The sequence below is a fragment of the Macrobrachium rosenbergii genome, chromosome 40, assembly GCF_040412425.1.
Source record: "Macrobrachium rosenbergii isolate ZJJX-2024 chromosome 40, ASM4041242v1, whole genome shotgun sequence".
NCBI classification, from domain to species: Eukaryota; Metazoa; Arthropoda; class Malacostraca; order Decapoda; family Palaemonidae; genus Macrobrachium; species Macrobrachium rosenbergii.
This window is the reverse complement of record NC_089780.1, coordinates 5,477,508-5,496,151: the sequence shown is the minus strand read 5'-3', so window position 1 is coordinate 5,496,151 and position 18,644 is coordinate 5,477,508. Positions and strand designations below refer to the sequence as shown.

At 45.4% G+C, this 18,644-nt stretch overlaps 1 protein-coding gene across 1 annotated transcript in view; it reads right to left on the bottom strand.

Moving 5' to 3' along the window:
- Positions 1 to 453: 453 nt before the first annotated feature.
- The window catches only part of LOC136825999 (zinc finger protein 420-like), a 115,659-nt gene continuing 97,468 nt past the window's right edge, over positions 454 to 18,644 (bottom strand). The window contains exons 6-7 of the mRNA XM_067082857.1: positions 5,567 to 5,781; positions 454 to 1,897 (exon numbers count right to left, since the gene is read on the bottom strand). Coding sequence (XP_066938958.1) covers positions 530 to 1,897; positions 5,567 to 5,781 — 1,583 coding nt within the window. The 3' untranslated portion in view covers positions 454 to 529. The remainder of the gene's footprint in view (positions 1,898 to 5,566; positions 5,782 to 18,644) is intronic.

Below are 18,644 nucleotides of genomic sequence, written 5' to 3'. Positions count from 1 at the left end.
AGACATTGTTTTTCAGCAAATCAGTTACAGAGAAGCCTTGTTCCTAGAATATTCTCTACAATATAACACTGCTAGAGGAGACTAATGCCATTTCTGCCATGTTAATTCAATTAAATTCCCATCAGTTGAGACATTCACATTTTTCTCCTTCAGTTGTACTGTGTAGATTGTGTCAATTTTTGGTAGCGAAGTGACACCATCCACCTACCCCAGTTATACCACAGTTATTGATTTTATGTAAACTATAGCAGAAAGATAAAGAAAAAATAGAAAAAAAGATCCTTTTGACACCATCTTCACAATCAAAAGAACAACCTCCAACAGAAAAGCTGGAATTTTATATATCTGAAATGACTTCTCTGTGGGTACTATGGTATAAAGAATACAGTAATGGATACCATTATCTCCTGAACAGACAAACCCTCAGCTAGCTAAGATTTTTTTGTTCAAATATTTTTATACATAATTAACTCCCTCAACAACAGTCTGTACTGTACACTGGCACTGCAAAATAAATCTGACAAGATAATTAGGAAGAGGAGTTAGGTGCTTCTGATGACAGAGACTCGTCATTAATGTCTTCTTCTTTTATGCATATATCTATATCCACATCTTTAACTTCTTCTTTAATTGTTTCTGTATTCAGCTCCAGTGACACAGTAGATATTTCAGTAGATTTCTTAGGTTCATCACTGCCATGGAGTTTCATGTGTTTATCCACAACTCCTTTCCTAGTGAAATTTTTACCACATATTGGGCAAGAGTATGGACGCTCACCTGTGTGCTTTTTCATATGCCTTGTTAGAATGGAATTCTCTGTAAAAGTTTTACTACAAATTTCACATGAGTAAGGTCTTTCACCTGTGTGCTTTCTCATGTGTAATTTGAGGATTCCTTTTTCTGGATAAATTTTACCACACACTTCACAAGTGAATTGTTTCCCAATAGTGTGCTTTCTCATCATGTGCCTTTTCATGGTTCCATTTTCGGTAAAACGTCTCCCACACACGTCACATTTATATGGTCGCTCACCCGTGTGCTGTCTCAGGTGCACGTTCAGAGTTTCCTGTCGAGCAAATGCTCTACCACATATTTCACATGAATATGGTCTTTCACCTGTGTGTTGCCTCTGATGTATACCAAGATATCCTTTATCAGCAAAAGTTTTACCACAGAACTCACACTCAAAGGGCCGTTCCTGTGTATGGCGCCTCATATGTTTATTTAGGTGCTCTTTTTGGGTAAAACTATTTCCACAAATCTCACAAGAATAAGACCTTTCACCAAAATGTCGTTTTTTATGTTTGTTCAAGTTTCCTTTCTGCGTGAAGCCCCTACCACATATTTCGCAATCAAAGGGGCGCACACCAGCATGTTCTTTTATGTGTGTACTGAGATAATCAGATGCTATAAAAGACTTACCACATAAATTGCAAACATAAGGCCGTTCATTTGTGTGGCACCTCGTGTGCTTGACGAGATGCCCTTTTTGACTAAATCTTTTGTCACACATTTCGCATTCATATGGACGTTCACCTGTGTGCTTTCTCATGTGTCTGTTAAGGTTTCCTTTTCCTTTAAAAGTCATGTAACATATTTCGCAGGCATACGCTTGCTCACCGGCAGTTTTTCCAATAATTATACCTTGGATTTCTTTCCGATCAAACTCCTTACCACATGTTTCACATGAAAAACACTGTTCAGATGATTGCAAAAATGCAAGAAAGTGATGATTTTCGGAAAAATTCGTACCACATCTTTCACAAGAGAACCCTGCAAGCAAGGGAGCTGGCTTAGTAAATAAATCTCTACCCTCTTCCTGGCTTATGCTTGAAGCAGGGAGAACACAAGGCAGTGGTTCCTCCATTATTTTTTTCTGCAAATATATTAGGTTATCCTATGTCCTCTCCTTGAGTTTCACCTTACTGATCTGAGAGTGGAATGTCTTCTTTTGTTTGGGAGAAACATATCTGGAAATAAAAAAATAAACAAGGTCAAACTTATAGTCTAGGAAGAGCCGAATGCAAAGTGAATATACTATTAAATATATTGGAAAACATGTAATTTTCTTTTTATATAATAGGCAAGTCTGTTGAAGCCACAGTAAATTAGAAAAATTTTTAATTTGTATTTTTCCTAACATACACACCTGAAGTTCTTTACCTAGGGATTTAGCTTTGAGCGCATGCTGGGAAAGTCCATTCAAGCTTATTGATAAGGTAGTTAACTACCAACAAGTAGGGGGAACCTCGCTCATGTCGGTCGGCATTCCACTTTTCCTTCCAGCTAAGGTGACATATTAGAGGGATGGCTGAAGAACTTAAAGTTTTCATGTTAGGAAAAATACAAATCACTTTTAAAATTTATCATTTGTCCCTACAAAAATATAAACGTTCGTTCTTTGTATAAGAGAGTTACCCATTGGTGGGAGAAAACATGGGTACTCTCTCAACTGTCTGTTAAGTTCACCCACCTGGGAATATCATCTTCCTGGTCTGCTTAGGAGCAAAGGAAGAATGAACCTGCACCTCAAGCATGCTGCCCATACAAGATGTTGCAGCTGCTCGACTCCTGGTCCATTAAGTAATGAGTTTGTAACACAGTTACTTAATCAGGCTACAAGAACCTCAACAGTACAAAATGTCAACAGACAATAAGACAGGCATACATCAACCAATGAACTATTATATTTATTTTCCTTTCACCCTTGCCAAGAGAGGAGGGAAACTTGCATTCCTTTGCTATCAAAGAAACAAATGGTGCCCAGTAAAATTGCTGACCTGCACTCTCGTCCATCTAGCTTGTCCACAGATTGGTACTCTGACTCTCCATTAACCATATACCTTGGACAAGGTGCTACCTGTCCCAAAAGTGAGCTGGGGGAGCTATCCAACCCACTGAGCAGCTACCACTGGGCTCAGGAGAGCATGTCCAAGGCTAGTGGGCAACATTCCATAGACAAGACATCATGCAGGTAATCAAACTTGATCAACTCTCTACATGTACAGTAATACCTGATAAGCTGACATGTTCCTACTGAGTGCTAAGGATGGGGCATAGCCCCTACCATCATGAGCTCTTGTATGGGCTGCACACTGACCCTTCACATTGGGTGAGTCAAATGCCTGCAGGTATAGTGTTCTCGGACACTCCTTCCTTGGCTCTGTAAATACTAAATGAAGAGTTGTTGACATCCAATCTGAGGTGTTGAGTTCCCTTAAGGTAGTACAGTAAACCCGCCGTATTCGCGTTCTCACGATTCGCGGACTCATGTATTCGTGGATTTCTCTGTGGAAAGTATCTATCCATTATTCGCTGAAAATTCGCCCATTTGCGGTATTTTTCACTGAGAAATATTCACTAATTACTGTATTTTCATATCATTTTCATGACTAAATGCACTTTTTGTAAGAAAACTATTAAAATACTTAAATATAAGCATTTTTAGAGGGTTTTTCATAAGTTTAAACTGTCAAAATAGGCAGTTGTAAGTGTTCTTAGAGGAGTTTTAAGTATTCACAGATTTTAGCTATTTGCGGGGGGGTGCGGTACACATCCCCTGCGAATACGGGGGGTTTTACTGTATAGCAGCAATTACACAGGACATAGCAGTACCTCACATCTCCTACAGAAAGGAGAATGAGAAGGATCTGAACCAATGTGATCAGCAGCCCCGAGTCTCATTACAAAATTCAGGACAATTTCAAATGAGACAGCATCTTCCCAAGTCCAAAACATCAGAGCCCAGATAGCTCACCTGTTCTTAAGTCCATGTCAGGGCTAATGAAAACAATCTCCATATATAGTTGGTTTTATGATAGGCCCAATTATCCACTTATGTTTCATGTGTACTAATTTATTCTTATCATATATACATTCTGGACTAGGTGTGTTACATTAAACACTGTTCTTTTACTGTACACGTTTAATGGACAATATGCTTTGGATTTTTTTACATATGTTTCATACATAATGGGTTATTATGGCATTTTATATACTTATACGAGAGTTATTACTTACATTTATCAAAGTATAAGTCATGCTATATAGCTGATGTGTTTTATACTTAATTAGAACATGTTTCTGTTCTTCATGAAACAAGAACATGTCTACTTAGAACATTTTTGTTTGATTCATTTACTTATTACTTGCAGAGTTTCACCCTAGTATTGTTTACAATGTTTTCAACTATTCACTTCAAGTTATTTGCCCGTCCACCACTGCATTATATTCAGTTGTATGTCAGAGCATACAAGGCATGACAGAACAAATGTAAACTATAAATATAAGCAACGGATGAGTCATAGGACTTGTTGGAGTGAAGGTGAACTCTTGATGGGTTGTTGTTGTTGAATGATTTGCTGACAAAGTAAAACCTCAGCAGTACTGTCGATGACTATAGGTCACGTTGCTACTCTGTTGTCGGATAGTTAAATAACGCATTTGATTTATTTTGGCATTCATTATGATCTGAGTTTGTCTTAAACTAGGAAAAGAATGTTCATTATTTTTAACCATTTATTTTGATGTTTCATTATTTTTAACCATTTATCTTGATATCAACTTAATGCTTTGAATAAGATTTCTGTCTCATGATTTTATCTTGTATGTTGTGTGTGTTTTTTGTCAGTCAGATTGGCGCCGAGTCTCATGTAGAGAAAAGCTTTAAACTTATAAACTTTTGGTAAGAAAAGGAGGAAATAAAACCAAAAACACCCGGAGATGATGTCTCATTAAAACCATCTCTTTGCTATTCAAAAATATCAGAGACCAACTGGTCTACTGATAACAGATCTGTGTCCGATGACTCTCGAAAGCTCGTTCAAGCTAGGAGTCAAATTCCTAAGGATGAGAGTCATGCCCTTCCAGGGGTCTGAGTTCCCTGGATGGGCAAGACTGTTGAAAGCCTCTCAGGAGTATGAAAAATCGCCCTCAAAAAGGTGAGATCTACTCCTAAGTCTCAAACCCTGGCCTAAGGCTGATCTATGCCTTCAATAGCCGGGACTGAAAGAAGCCGCTCACAGTCTAGGTAAGAAAGAAACACCACTACCTCTTGAAGAGGAGCTCTGACCCAAGGGATACCCAGTCTCCAACACTAACCATTGGAATGAAATGATTATAGAGTTTAAGCCACAGGCCAAGCATTCAGCGCTGAAACAGAAATTGACAGTAAAAGTTTGAAAGGTGTACCAAGAGGAAAACCTCGCAGTTGCACTATGAATCAATTGTTAGGAGAGCATGGAATAAGAAGGAAGGAAGAGAATATGAAAGGAGCTACAGTAAAAGGAACAATAGAGGTTGCAGCTAGGGGCTGAAGGCACAATGCAAAGAATCTTAGGTAACCCTATAGTGCACTGCATGAAGTGCACTGACAGCACTAACCCCCTACGAAGGTATTTGCTGAAGTCTGCCATCTACAGCTTTGCAGATGCTTGGAAAGATGTCACTGTACAGATTCTTGAACACGCTTGACCGTATTCTAAAGGGAGATGAGGGCATAATGGACTTCCAGGTGTTTGAAGCCGATACTTCCATGACACGCTCACGAAAGTACGCAACGACATACCCAAGGATGACGTAGGGGAGTGGCTGGATGACGATGGTGGCTTCCAACTTTTGTTTGACAGCAATATAGCTGCTGCAGTTGCTGCTGGTGATGAGGCCCTTGAAGAGGATGACGACAACAATGACGGAGACATGGCATGGTCTTCGATATGATTATTGGGATCGTGGAGAACACCAACGTTGACCCAGACAACTGCCACTGGGCCTTAGACTTGGCTGTACAAGTTGTAAAGTTTCAGCGGATTATCACTGCAAAACAGTACTGTCATTCGTATCATCAGAGTACCCCTGACAGCTTCTCCAAATCCCAAACCCCTGTGCACCCAAGCCCATCGCCATCCACTTCTTCAGTATATCAGTCATTCAGTTTAGAGACGCAAGCGAGCACATCTGCACCCTTCGTTTATAACCAAGAGGCTCTAGAAACCTTATGTTTTGGCTTGAAAATCGTTTACGCGGTGTTTATTTCGCCGTATTTAACCAAGACCACTTTATTTAACTCAGTTCAGAGCGCTTTTCTTGCTTCTAGTTATCGTAAATGAATCTCTAGATATTTTATTTATATGGGCAAGGTTATTTTTCATTATACGAAGTGTTTTTAAGTTGAAATATAACTTGAATACGTCTCACTGTGAAATTAATTCTGCTATTTTTTCATTAATAGATGACATTGGCCGTCTGGGGGCATGTTTGTTTTGTGTAAAAAAAAAATCAAGATTCTGTTTGCTATTTTCACTTGATTTCATCATAATAAGAGCTTTATGTATTTATTGTTTATTGGTGTAAAAATAACAGTAATGTGTTCTTTTATGCCCAGTAGTTTTGATTAAAATAATTTCTCTCCAATTTTAATTATGGTAGAGTTCATCCATGTTGCTGATGCACGATAATTTACAGTCATTAGCAGCTTGAGCATTGTTTTCTCAGCTTCAGGTACAACTTGCAGCTTGAATTTAGCAGTATATTTCCTTGCCGATCTTTTATCCATACCAAATAAGGGTATAATGTAAAAATATATCAGTCCTATTCTACTTAACGTCATTTGTACTATAACCTACAGTAATTGTGTATTACCGTATGATGGATGAAATACAAGCAAAATGGCTGTTATCTAATTCGGTGAAGCAAAACAACAGTTTATCAACTGGTTGTTTATGGCTGTATGCATTTACGCAAGAGTATAATGTTACTAACAATACTTTTATCATTCTCTTTTACTTTTTTAACTAGAAGATGGCATAAAGAGACAGAGGAAAAGAAGTTGGTCTATTGTAATTTGGTGTCTCTCGCTGCCTGATTGTACGCTGCTGCCTGCGCCCACGCGAAATTTAAAAATATTCCATAAATATTGTTGTATCGGTATTAATTGCTTACCCCATTGCAAAATCGAATTATCATAAGGTGAATTATCATAACTCGAGCACTACCTGAGTATTTTAATAGTTTTAACACAAAAAGTCCATTTAGTCATGCAAACGAGATGAAAATACAGTAATTAGTGAATATTTCTCAGTGAAAAATGCGTGAATGGGCAAATTTTCAGTGAATAATGTGTACTGTACTGTATGTTCCACAGAGAAATCCGCGAAACGTGAGACTGCGAATATGAGGGGTTTATTTTATACAAAATGCAAAGACCTGATACCAGAAACCATTCTCCAGGAGCAACCCATGAAAAACTTATCCTCTCTCAAGAAAATATCATAGTGATAAGTGGCTAAGGACCTGCTCAGTGGAAATCTACACCGATGACCCTTACAATCTGCCTCCAAAGGGGCCTGCTGATCTAAGCCTACCTGCAGCATACCATACAGCAGAAAATGCCCTTCTAACAGCAAAATCCCTCTCAGAAAAAATCTACAAAACCTCAGAAATATTGAGGAAGCACAAGACAAATTCTCACAGATCTGGGATGTGATCAAAGGTTTACAGGAATCATTCAACAATCTTAAAACTGTGAAAACAAATAACAATCTTTCACAGATCTGGGATGCAAACAAAGGAGTGCAGGAATCATTAGACAATCGCACAGCAAGCCACCAGACTCCTTTGAGTGAGGCATCTATTATTTCCTCGTCTCCCAACAACACAAGAGAAGTGAAGGTGCGACGTGAAGTCGAGATGGCCATACCCTCCCATGAGAAACCGCCCTCTCTCCTGGTTGAAGCACCCGTATCACCTAAAGACCTACTGGAGGGGACTGATGGACCCCCGAACCTCCTCTCCCTCCCCAGTGCCTCCGATGGAACATACCTCTTCAGTGATGATCACCAGCCCTTGTGCATCTTCCGACCCTATCTCTCCCCCCCAAACCCCCTGTAGAGTTGGAGGGAAAACTGTCCCCCACCCCTTTTGCTGACTAAAGTTACTCTCACAGTGAAGGGGATACTGATACTCAACCGTACCACAGAGAGGCTTACCATGATTTTGAAACTCTGGAAACACTGAGAAAGTTGTCCCGAGTTTCAAAAATGGTGCGTAGAAGTTTGCCGCACTGGTTCCGCTCACCTGAAAGAAGCAAGTCTTCCAGGTATGCGCCTCTTCTCTTGGTCGACGTACCTGTGAACAGCGGCATGACAGGAGGAAGAGGAGAGTGCAGACACACCACAACAAAGTTCTAGTCACCAGGCTAGTTCCCAATTCCTTTCCTTCCCAAAGGAATGGAAAGGAATAGGGAGTCCCTTATCTTACACAAGAATTCTTGCATTATCCACTGAAGGGAACAAGGGGAGGCCGATCCTGAGGGCCCGGTTCCTCAAGGGCAACAGGTGAATGAGGACGACTTGTTACTGTTGAGTTGACTATTCCTTAGTAATAGGAATAACTGAACTCTTCTCTGAACCTGCTGATATGGGACTGAGACCAAAACACCAGCATGACAGGACACTAAGTGTTCTGCTCAAGAGAGAGAGATCAAGCTTCTCAATCTTGAACTAGACTGCCAAGTCCCATCAAGTAGGGAAGTCGTCTCCTGTTCCCAGAAGACTGATATGTATTCGGAAATACGTATCTTAAAGGGTACTGAGGATGCCATCTTCAGCAATGTCTGCAGCTTTCAAAGTGCCCGTCTTCTTTAGGAGGGGACCTCCTCGTATTGTCCCCAAGTGTTTGAACCCTCAAGTCGGAAGGGCTTGGTCGGGAACCTCGCCAAGTACTTGAAGAAGTACTAGTAGGAGGTGAAGAAGCATCTGAATGCTTCGACACCTTCTCTCGTACTGTACCTGAACCAGACTGGGGAGCAGACTCTCCGGTACTGGTTTTGAGAACTCGAGGTTTGGCTAAGCCCGAGTACCCGGAGTGGCTTGAAACTCCTAAATCATGTCCAGGATGTTCCATGGAGCCTCTTCTACCTGAGTGTCAAAGATAACCCTGAGAAGAGACAGGCACAGCACCAGTCTCAGAAGAAAACTTACAAGAACTGGTTTTGGATACGCAAATCTTGGAGACCCATGTACTCAAGCTCCAAAGTCACAATACCTCGACAAAGTGTGTGATATAGCCCCCAAGTCCGGAGACTGGGGTGAACCAACGAGAGATCTCTCTGTCTTTCTTAGGCTATCATCCAAAGAATAAAGAGAGGAGGCGACAGGAGACAAAGATGCGACTTCTCTCCCTCAACTTCCTCTTCCTAGATATCTTTTCAAGAAGGCAGAACTTTCTACAGGCCCACAGGTTTGCCATCTGGCGAGGCAAGAAGAAAATAGCCCTACCCCCAGACTGGCACAGTCTCCCGAAGATGAAGTCCTCTCCATGGGTGACTGAACCCGAGGACGCGGCAACCTTGGACGCTGTGAAGGACCACAGGGTGGCCTCCAGGCTCGGCGATCCTTCTTCCCGGGAGGGAGACCCCTTCCGCAGCAAGCTGCTGTAGCGAGAGACCCGGGTCTAGACGAACCAGGTCCGGGTCAACTGTTTAGTCAGCAGAGGCCCTTCCGAGGGCGTATAGAAGCACTTCCGTTGAGGCAGAGGAGGAGGAAGAAACCTCACCGAGTGGTTCGATCGAAGTGAATTATCCCGCAGAGACCAGGTCATCCACCTAAATAAGTACCCCTTTGGAAAGTGCGGACCATGGCAGCCCCACCAAAGCTTTTGTTCCTTCTGGACTCAAAAAAGATTCGAAGCATGAAGGATGACCCACAGAAGAGACCATGGTCCCTTCCCCAAGATCATTGTGCCGACGAATCAGCGCGATGACCTGCAAAGATCCTCTGTATCTTGGGGGTGTCCGCCTCTCGGGGAAGAGGACCCTTGAGTCCTTCCAGGATGCAGCCGTCCCAATCTATTCTCCCAGTGGGAGGGAGAACCACAGCAAACACCTGGAATCCCTCCTTGACCACTTGGGAGTATGACTGAGTCGGTCTGAAAACCGAATCTGGGCGTAGGCTTTTGCACCAGAACTCCGATAAGAAGTGAATTCACCGGAGTCTCTCTTGTCCAAATCACACCTCCCAGTGAAGGCCCAGGAGGCTGAGGGACAGGTGTGGGGGATCGAGCACTCCTACCTGTCCTACTGGAAGAACCAGCAGGAGAGGCCATGGGTGGTCGTCAACCCACAGTGACGACAGCAACATGGGTCTAGGAGAGTGCCTATGCCCTGGCGAGGCGCTGTCCTGAGGAGAGCAGAGAGGAACACACAAATGAACCTGAGCACTCAGTCCCCCTCAGGTATCAGCTAACGCGAACTTGCGCAGTCCTCCCGACATTCTCCAGTCCTCGAAGCCAAGACCTCCTGGCGAGATGAAGACTGAACAGGGAACCTCCTTCCTGCATCTCTGAGTGTTTGGACCCTCGAGTCCGAAGTACCGGGTTGGGAACCTCACTGAGCACTCGAAGCGGTAATGGCAAGAAGTCTCGAACCTGCATGTTTCAGCACTTTCTCTCACTCTGTGCCTAAACCAGACCAGGGAGTGGACTCGCCAGTGCTGGTTTGGGGTGCTTGAGATTCCACAGAATCCCCAGCACTCGGCATGACTCAACTCTGCTGAGCACCCAACACTCCTCAATCTCGTACTGAATGATCAACGGGAGTGGTCTCTTCTCGAGTGTCTGAAGAAACTTTGGAAGAGAGAAGCACAGAACCAGTCTTAGAAGCGGACTTCTTCGAACTGGTTTTGAGTGCGTGGGACTTGGGAGGCCACACACTAGAGGCTCCCTAGGCACAAGACCCCGGTGGGGTATGCGAATCGGTTCCTGAGGGGGGGAGCCACAGAAAGCCGACAAGAGATCCCACTGAGGGAGACAGACCCTTAGATGTCCCGTGGCAGGTCTTCTTAGGGGAAGGAGAGGCAGCTTTCTTCTTCTTTGGCCAACAGGCCTCTGAAGGAGAAGGGGAGGCAGCAGAAGACGACAAAGCTGAAGATGAAGACGAAGACGATGATGATGACACCTTATGGCCCTTCTTCTTCGATTTCTTTTTCAACAACTTCTCCAGGATGATGGTCAGTTTATCCCATCCAGAAGAGAGCAGCTGGGGCAGCATGAGTGGCAGTAGCAACCCAGGCAGCAGCAACAGCAACAGCAGCTGGGGCAGCAGGAACTGCAGGAGCAGCTGGGGCAACAGGAACAGCAGGAGCAGCTACGGCAACAGGAACAGCAGGAGCAGCTACTCGAGTGTCCGAGGAAACTCGAGCAGAAGGATATATACTAGTCCATGGAGATGTCCCCACAATACAAGTAAGGGTAACCTGGGATTTCAAGAAAACCCAAGTACCCGGAGATACAAGTCCTGGGCCAATCACGCAACTGCAGGCTGGATGGAGCCAAGAGCTCAGGTATCAGCGTGAACGAACCAGAGCACTCGGCTCAGGCAAGCGGGGCCAATCACACGAACACGATTGTGGGCTGGCAAGAGCTGAGCGCTCAAGACTCGCAAACCTGGAGCTCCTTAGTCACAAGTGAATTGATCATTGGTTGCTCCTTCTACTTGAGTGTCCAAAGAAACTCGAGCAGGAGGGTATACCAGTGCATGGAGGTAATTCCCCGAATCTGGTAAAGGTAACTCGAGGTTTCGAAGAAACCCGAGTACCTGGAGTGACACAATTCTCCTAATAATGAATGAATGAATGATTCTGAGTTATCTGGCATCGTGACAACTGGATCCTTGATGCCGATACCAATTAAATGAACAACATAGTTGCTGTAAAAGCAAAATGATGAAAGAAAATGAATGAAATATATTTTTGGGAGAAGACCAGCATTGATAATAAATAAAAAAAAAAACCACTAGCATCATACACCACATCCTCTCCAAGGATCTTGGCAAGGATGAACCTGCCACCCGAGGCAAGACCCTCAGAGAGGTAACGGCTTCTAATATTCCCAAGACTGAGACACTCAACCAGCAAGTGCCTCACAGTCAAGAGGACCAGACAATCCTCACAATAAGGTTGCTTCTCCCTGGCCATCAAAAAGCTGTGTGTTAGGCGAGTATCCCCAATCCTTAAGCAGCAAAGAGCCGACTACCATCTTCTAAGCATACTGCCACACTTCCAAGGAAATATAATATCTGTAATTTCTTTAATTTATTTTCTCCTATACTATTCCAATGCTCTTGACACAAATTAATTATAAATTTTCTAATGCTTGGGAAGGAATCATTATATAAAAGTGGACACCTCCTTGGAAGTAAATCTAGAGCTGCTGCTCTGGCCAATCTGTCAGCTTCATTTCCATGCACACCAGCGTATGCTGGAACCCAACAAAATCACAATTTTTGAAAAAAAAAATTGTATTTTTCCTAACTATCCAAACCTGAGGTCCTTTACATTAGGAATTACTTATGGCGAAGCTGGACACGGCTGTTGAACTCTTGAACAAGGTGGTTAGGCAGTAACTACTGTCATGTAGGTGGGAATACCCACCTGCCCGGATGTAAACATTCCAGTTTGCCTTTCGATCCAGGTTCAGATTGAGGGGTGGCACGAGGCAGGCATAAAAATGTAAAGGACCTCAGGTTTGTATAGTTATGAAAAATACAATTTACTTTTAAAAACTGTGATTTGTTCCTACATGATATACAAACCATCGGTCCTTTGCATTTAGAAAGACTCACTGGTTGGAGGGAGGAATCTGAATGAGTCCCTTGAACTGACAGGAGTTCTGCACACCCGGTCTGCTACTCCTGGTTGAAAGAGCAAGGAGGAGTACCATGCCTCTGACATATTGATCAGAGTGTTGGAACTGCAAGATCAAATGTCAGATACTAGATACTGGACCTTTTTGCATGAGTGAGGAAACGTAACTCATGCGAAATAGGTTGGGAAGAATCTAAGAGTTGGAGGCAGTAAGGAAAACCCAAGATAGGGTTGTCCTTATTGCCAGTCTCTCCTTCCTCCCCTTGCTAGAAGAAGGAGCAGAATGAATTGCTTCTATGATTCTAGAAGAAAAATAGAACAGGTGCTCGAGGTGTAGTCTTACCACATCAGACACCAGATCCATCAAGTTCAGTTCAAGTCTCATTCTCATTGTGAAGGAGGAGAAGTGGGAGGACGAGGAAGGAGGAGGAGGAGAGGCCAGTCACCCTCGGTATCCTTCTCACTTCCAGAACCAACACCTTAGGCGAGATGCTACTTGTCCTCTTGAAGGAGCCGGGTAAGAAAACACAATTTATGGAGCAGCCACCACAGGACCAAGGAAAATAGGTTCCAAGGGCATGTGGGCAAGACTGAAGGCAGAAGACAAGAGTGTGGTCTATGAGACCACATCATGCTTCCAGACCAACAGAAACTTCCGGAATGCAAGGGGTGGACCAAACCACTGACTTCGTGAGCTCTCGGGTAGAAAGTACCGATATCGTCGTCGCCAGCTGCCGAGTACCTCCTTTGATTGCTTCACGATGCCAGGAGAAAGATGTGTCCTTAGACACTTCTTCCTTGGGAGAGATAGTACCAGTGAAAACGTCAACATCATCCAGGTTAGGAATGTCAAGCCTTTTCGGAAAGTACCACAGCTCCCTAACAGGACAAGGTAACAATTGATCTGGATCATCGATACAAAGTCCAAGGAGGAGGGGAACAAGAACAACTCGAACCCGACAACAGATGCCGATGGATTCAGAGTCCATTTGCGACATCTGAGGAGGAGTCGAGGTATTGATCCCCTTCACCTGTTCTTCCATCTTCTACGCCAAGGCCGCAGTGAGAGATGGTCCTAAGAGGGCACATTTCTATCCAATGGTTCTCGTAAGGGCGCGTGCAGAGCACGGGACAGGGACCCTAATTGAGAGTCACATGCCACCCAGGGATCAGTTCCCTGGGACAGCAAGACTGAAGATACTTCTCATCCGTAGCTAAATCTCGACTGAGGATAAAAAGGCTACTTCAGATAGAAGACTAGGTTGCAAGGGCCTACATTCTTCACAACTGATATGGAGAGAAGCAACCCTCGGCGGAGAAGACGAAGAAGTCCAGGCTTGAAGAGCGAATCTGACCCAAGATGTTCCGTTAACGACACCAACCAGCGAAGACAGATCCAGTCCTTGGAACAGTGTTGCAGAGAACTTCCAGATATATCCAGCTATATCCACTGCCGCTCAGCGACAAAGCCTATGCTCACAAGGAAAGCTGGAGTCTCTCCCAGTCCTGAACACACAGGGATGTACTGCCTGAAGAACCACTTCTTGTGTAGCTACTACAAGAAGCTGGGTCAAGGAGAACTCTTCTCGATGCCTCGGAAGCAGAGCTACCAGGTCGGGTGAAAGGCGAAGTCTTTCAGCAATTGCCTGTAACTCAGGGGAGCAATGTTTGTGAATCCCTAGCAAAACAGACAAATACAGTGGGGAAAAATGTAGACATTGATGCTTCCCAAAAAGACAGCATGCCTTACCATAGTGGCCCCTGGGTCTGGTACGAAGGAGAGAGAAAACGGCCGATTTTGTTGTGCAGGGAGGCAAACAGAAAGACGGTAGGGACCTCTCAGTCAAGCAGTCTCTTCATGAATCTTAGTGAAGAAAAGATTGAAGAGCACATCCCATCCCGATCACTCAAACTCGAGGCCAAGCTCGCCTACCAATACATCCCCACCAGGAATGTACCTGGCTAATTGAGCTATTGAGTGCACTATAGAACACTCGAGTAGCCTACCTGCAAATGCTGACAGATGAAACAGGAGGAAAAAATTATTCCCTCTTGTTTCCCGACATATGCCACTACTGTGGTTTTGCTGTTCAACGAAACCGCTGAGTGTCGCAAAACTCATCCTGAATTCTCGGAAGGACAAAAGGCTGCCTTGAGTTAAGGATGTTGATGAGAGGGTACTAATCGTCTCAGTCATGCACCTTCAAGATAAAGTCTTACAGGAAGACACACGATGTGAGGAGGATATGCAAGCATATTCAAAGGTTCCTTCAATCAAGCATTAGCCTTGACTCTTTCCTCATACTTCGTAAAGGAAAGAAGGATAGAGGACTGGAAGTAGACATCCTCCATTCTCCACTGTGGGGAAGCTTCTGCAAGATGACAGGATACCAAAACAATTAGCTCTAGCTGGGCTGGCATTTCCTGAATCGGGAACACGGGAGAGGAAGCAGGATGGAAGTCTGATGAAAAGAATTGCCGAGACCCAAGGGAAATACATACTTCTCCTGAAGGTCTTGGCAATGTCGCAGCCAGGTCCAGAGACTCGACAAGTATCATTTCATCCAGGCATCTGGAGTAGGAGAACTTCTGCCCGTCGACACTTCTTCCAATCTTCCTTCTGCCTTCCTTCCTTCCTTATGGAAAAGAGAGTGGAAAGAGACACAGTTATGCGCACTTTCCCAGAAGGGAAGAAGAGGGCTATGGAAAGAGACACAGTTATGCGCACTTTCCCAGAAGGGAAGAAGAGGGCTATGCGTTTCCACTATCTTCTTCCAAAGCCTGGGACTTCTTAGGAGTCGAGGAGGGCTGGCTTGAACTTAAGGTTGAGCCAAGATGACAAAGACCCAAAGGTCTTGGCCATTGTCCAAAGGGCAAGGCAGTGCCCTGGTACAAACCTTGATTGCTGCTGTATTTGGCAAATCTCTGAAAGGGAAAGGCAGAACCGAGTAAAGGTTCCTTCCTAAGGGTCAAGCCAACTCGGGACTTACGAAACCATAGATCCGAATTAAGACAATGTCCTTCTTTTTAGCACCAGAATTGCCCACAGATTGCAGTCTGGTGTAGGAAGACCCACCCCCGGGACAGGACCAGTCTCCAGAAGGCTGGGTTCTGTCCAGGAATGGTCATATCTGAGGCGAGAAAGCCTAAAAGTGAAGGATCATTGATCCATCAGGAGACTGTCTGGAGGAAACCAGCAGGTGTCCTCGAAGATCGCCACCTCTCGTTGCGGAAGAGAATACCCTTCACAGCAAGAAGCAGAGAGAGAACCCAGTCCAGATGAAGCAGAGTCAGAACAATCTGCAGTCGGCAAGACCCCTCCCAGGCAAGAAGAATCGTACTCTGTCGAGGCAGGGGACAAGCCTGGTGTCTCGACTTGAATGAACTCCCTGTCTGAAGGAAAGTATTCCTTCGGTTGAGAATGCTCTCGCAAGCAAGGACCGCAGCGGCCCCCGAAGCTCTCAGCCCCTTTGGGGACTGCAAGGGTTGCGAGTGATGAAGATTATTCATTGGGGGAGTCGCGGTCCTGTCCTGGGAATCCTCACACTGACAAATCAGCATGAAGTTCTCTGAAAAACGAGGACACTCACAATTTGAAGAGGAAGACCCTCCCCGCTTCCAAGCGTAAACTCCTGTACCTCTTTCCTTGCAGGGAGACCTTGACAGATCCCAAGAAACCCTCCTCGGCTACCTGGTTGTACTACGAGACAATTGGGGGACCGACACCCAAAGCATGCCAAGCAGCTGATTTCCGAAGAAAGACAAATTCATCGGAGCTCTCTCTGTTCATCTTGTGCCTCTCAGAACAACCGAGAGGAAAAGAGAACAGGTGAGGAGAAAGAGTACCCCTACCTGTCCTGCCAGTAAGACTAGTAGGAGAGGCAGACTGTGAGCGATAATCAACCGAAGGAGATTATTGCCATATGGGGGAAGAAGAGCACTTGTGCCGTGGCAAAACACTTTCCTGGGAAGCGCATAAAGTTCACTCGAACAGTGGCGAGAACCCGATTTGGAAAAAAACAAGCAGGGCCGAGCCAAGCTGCACCAAACCAAGCCGATCACACGAACGCAATCCAGACCGGGTGGTAAGCGGTGGACTGGGAGGCAAGTGGGGCAGGATGAGCCGAGCCAAGCCAGTCTTGCGAATGCAACCAGGGGCTGGGCGGGGTGTAGCAAGCCGAAAGCATGAATGCAATCGGAACTGGACAGGGCGGAACTCGTCTGCCATGAACTAGTGCTAATTTCCCGAACTCGAAACTCCTTCGAGGCCGAGACCCCTCGAGAAGAAGGTTTAAAGGGAATTCTGTGTCTGCTATCCTGCATGCTCGGTTCGAGACACAGGGTTGAAACCTGGCCAAGTAACCAAAGCAACTGGAGGGCAGTATCAAGACACCTGGGCATCTCGGCACCGAGACACCTGGGTCTCGGCACTTTCTCTTGTCCTGTGCCTCTCCCCTGGAGAGCGCTCGTGATTCATAAAACTCGAGCGACCTATGAAATTTCCAAAAGTCAGGAACGGCTGCTCTCAGTTTCCTAAATCAAAAAGAGCCAGGCACAGAACCAGTCTTAAATGCAGACTTCTAAGACTGGCAACGAAGGTGTGGCGCTCTCATAGCCCCCGAAATGAGATACCCCAAAGGAGAATATGAATCGGTTCCCACCCTCGGTGGGAAGAGCCAATGAGAGAAACTTGCCTCCCAGAAGAACACCAAGCTGGGAGCCCGAACAAGCACTCGGGGAGCGCTTGTAGTGCTTGCAAGAAGAGCTGAGACACCTGGGTGCCTTGGCCCTTTCTCTCACGCTGCTCCTGAACTGGGCCAGGGAGAGTACTCTCCAGACCAGATCAAGATACACGATATTCCGCAGCACCCGTCTTAGAGGCGGAACCTCTAGGACTGGGAACAGGAGAGCAAACCGAGATCTTTGTGCCTGCGGCTCCCGAAACACAAAACCCAAGGGTATGTGAATCGGTTCCCAAACCCGAGGTTCATGAAGAGCCAACAAGAGACCCACTGCCTCCTCAAAAGGAGGCAGTCCCTAGATGTCCAAAGGCCTTCAAGGGAGAAGAAGCAGCCTTCCTCTCTTTCAGCCGACAGAGGTCTATCGGGTTTCCCGGGACCCCCTCGAACTTCAGGAGAGGAAGTGAAGAGGCAGCAGAAGACGAAATCCAATTTAAGCTGAAGACGACGGAGGCTACTTCCACAGGGCGGCTACCTCCACAGGGCTACTTCCTTTACCTTCACTCCAACATCTTCTACAGGATGGTGGACATGAAACATTGTAACCTCCAGGGCAGCTAGGCGGGAACACAACGGAAGTGGCCCAGGTCGTGTAACGGAAGTGGCCCAGGACACGACCACCACCGAAGCAGAAACTATGGAAGCGGTTCAGAAGGCAGGAGCTACAGCAACAGCCAGGAACATCACATGAACATCACCAGCAGCAACAAGAACAATCCGGACTGCTGCGGCAGGAGATCAGGAGGAGCCACCCAGAGACTTGTCGCCGAGTCAACAGGAGCAATAACACAGGAAACACAGCAGGAGCAGACAGACCACAGATACGCCAGAGTCAGTGCCACAGTATACATGAAGGCCAGCAATAACAGCAATCGATCCACATTGGCAGGAACAGAATTGGAACGATCCTGACGTGGATCTATGCCATTCCAACCAGGTACTGTGGTCGATCCCAAAGCAAAACACTGTATGAATGTCAGGACTCCTTCAGGCAAAGATACCCCAACTGCTGCTGTGCCTATGATGCTCACTGTCAACCTAAAAGAAAAAGCAAAGATGATTAGTAGAGGAAGACTCCTCTTGCTCTGAGGGGAACTGCCCTATGCAGCAAGATGAGGCCCCTGAGAAGAGGCCGCCCGACTGCCCACGCCCCACCGCCTCGCGGTCTTCACCCGACGAGTGAGCGAAGAGGGCGAAGGAGAGAGATCTCTCCCAAGGGAGAGATAAAAGAAGACCCTACAGGGAGAGAGAAGGAAGGAAGGGAGGC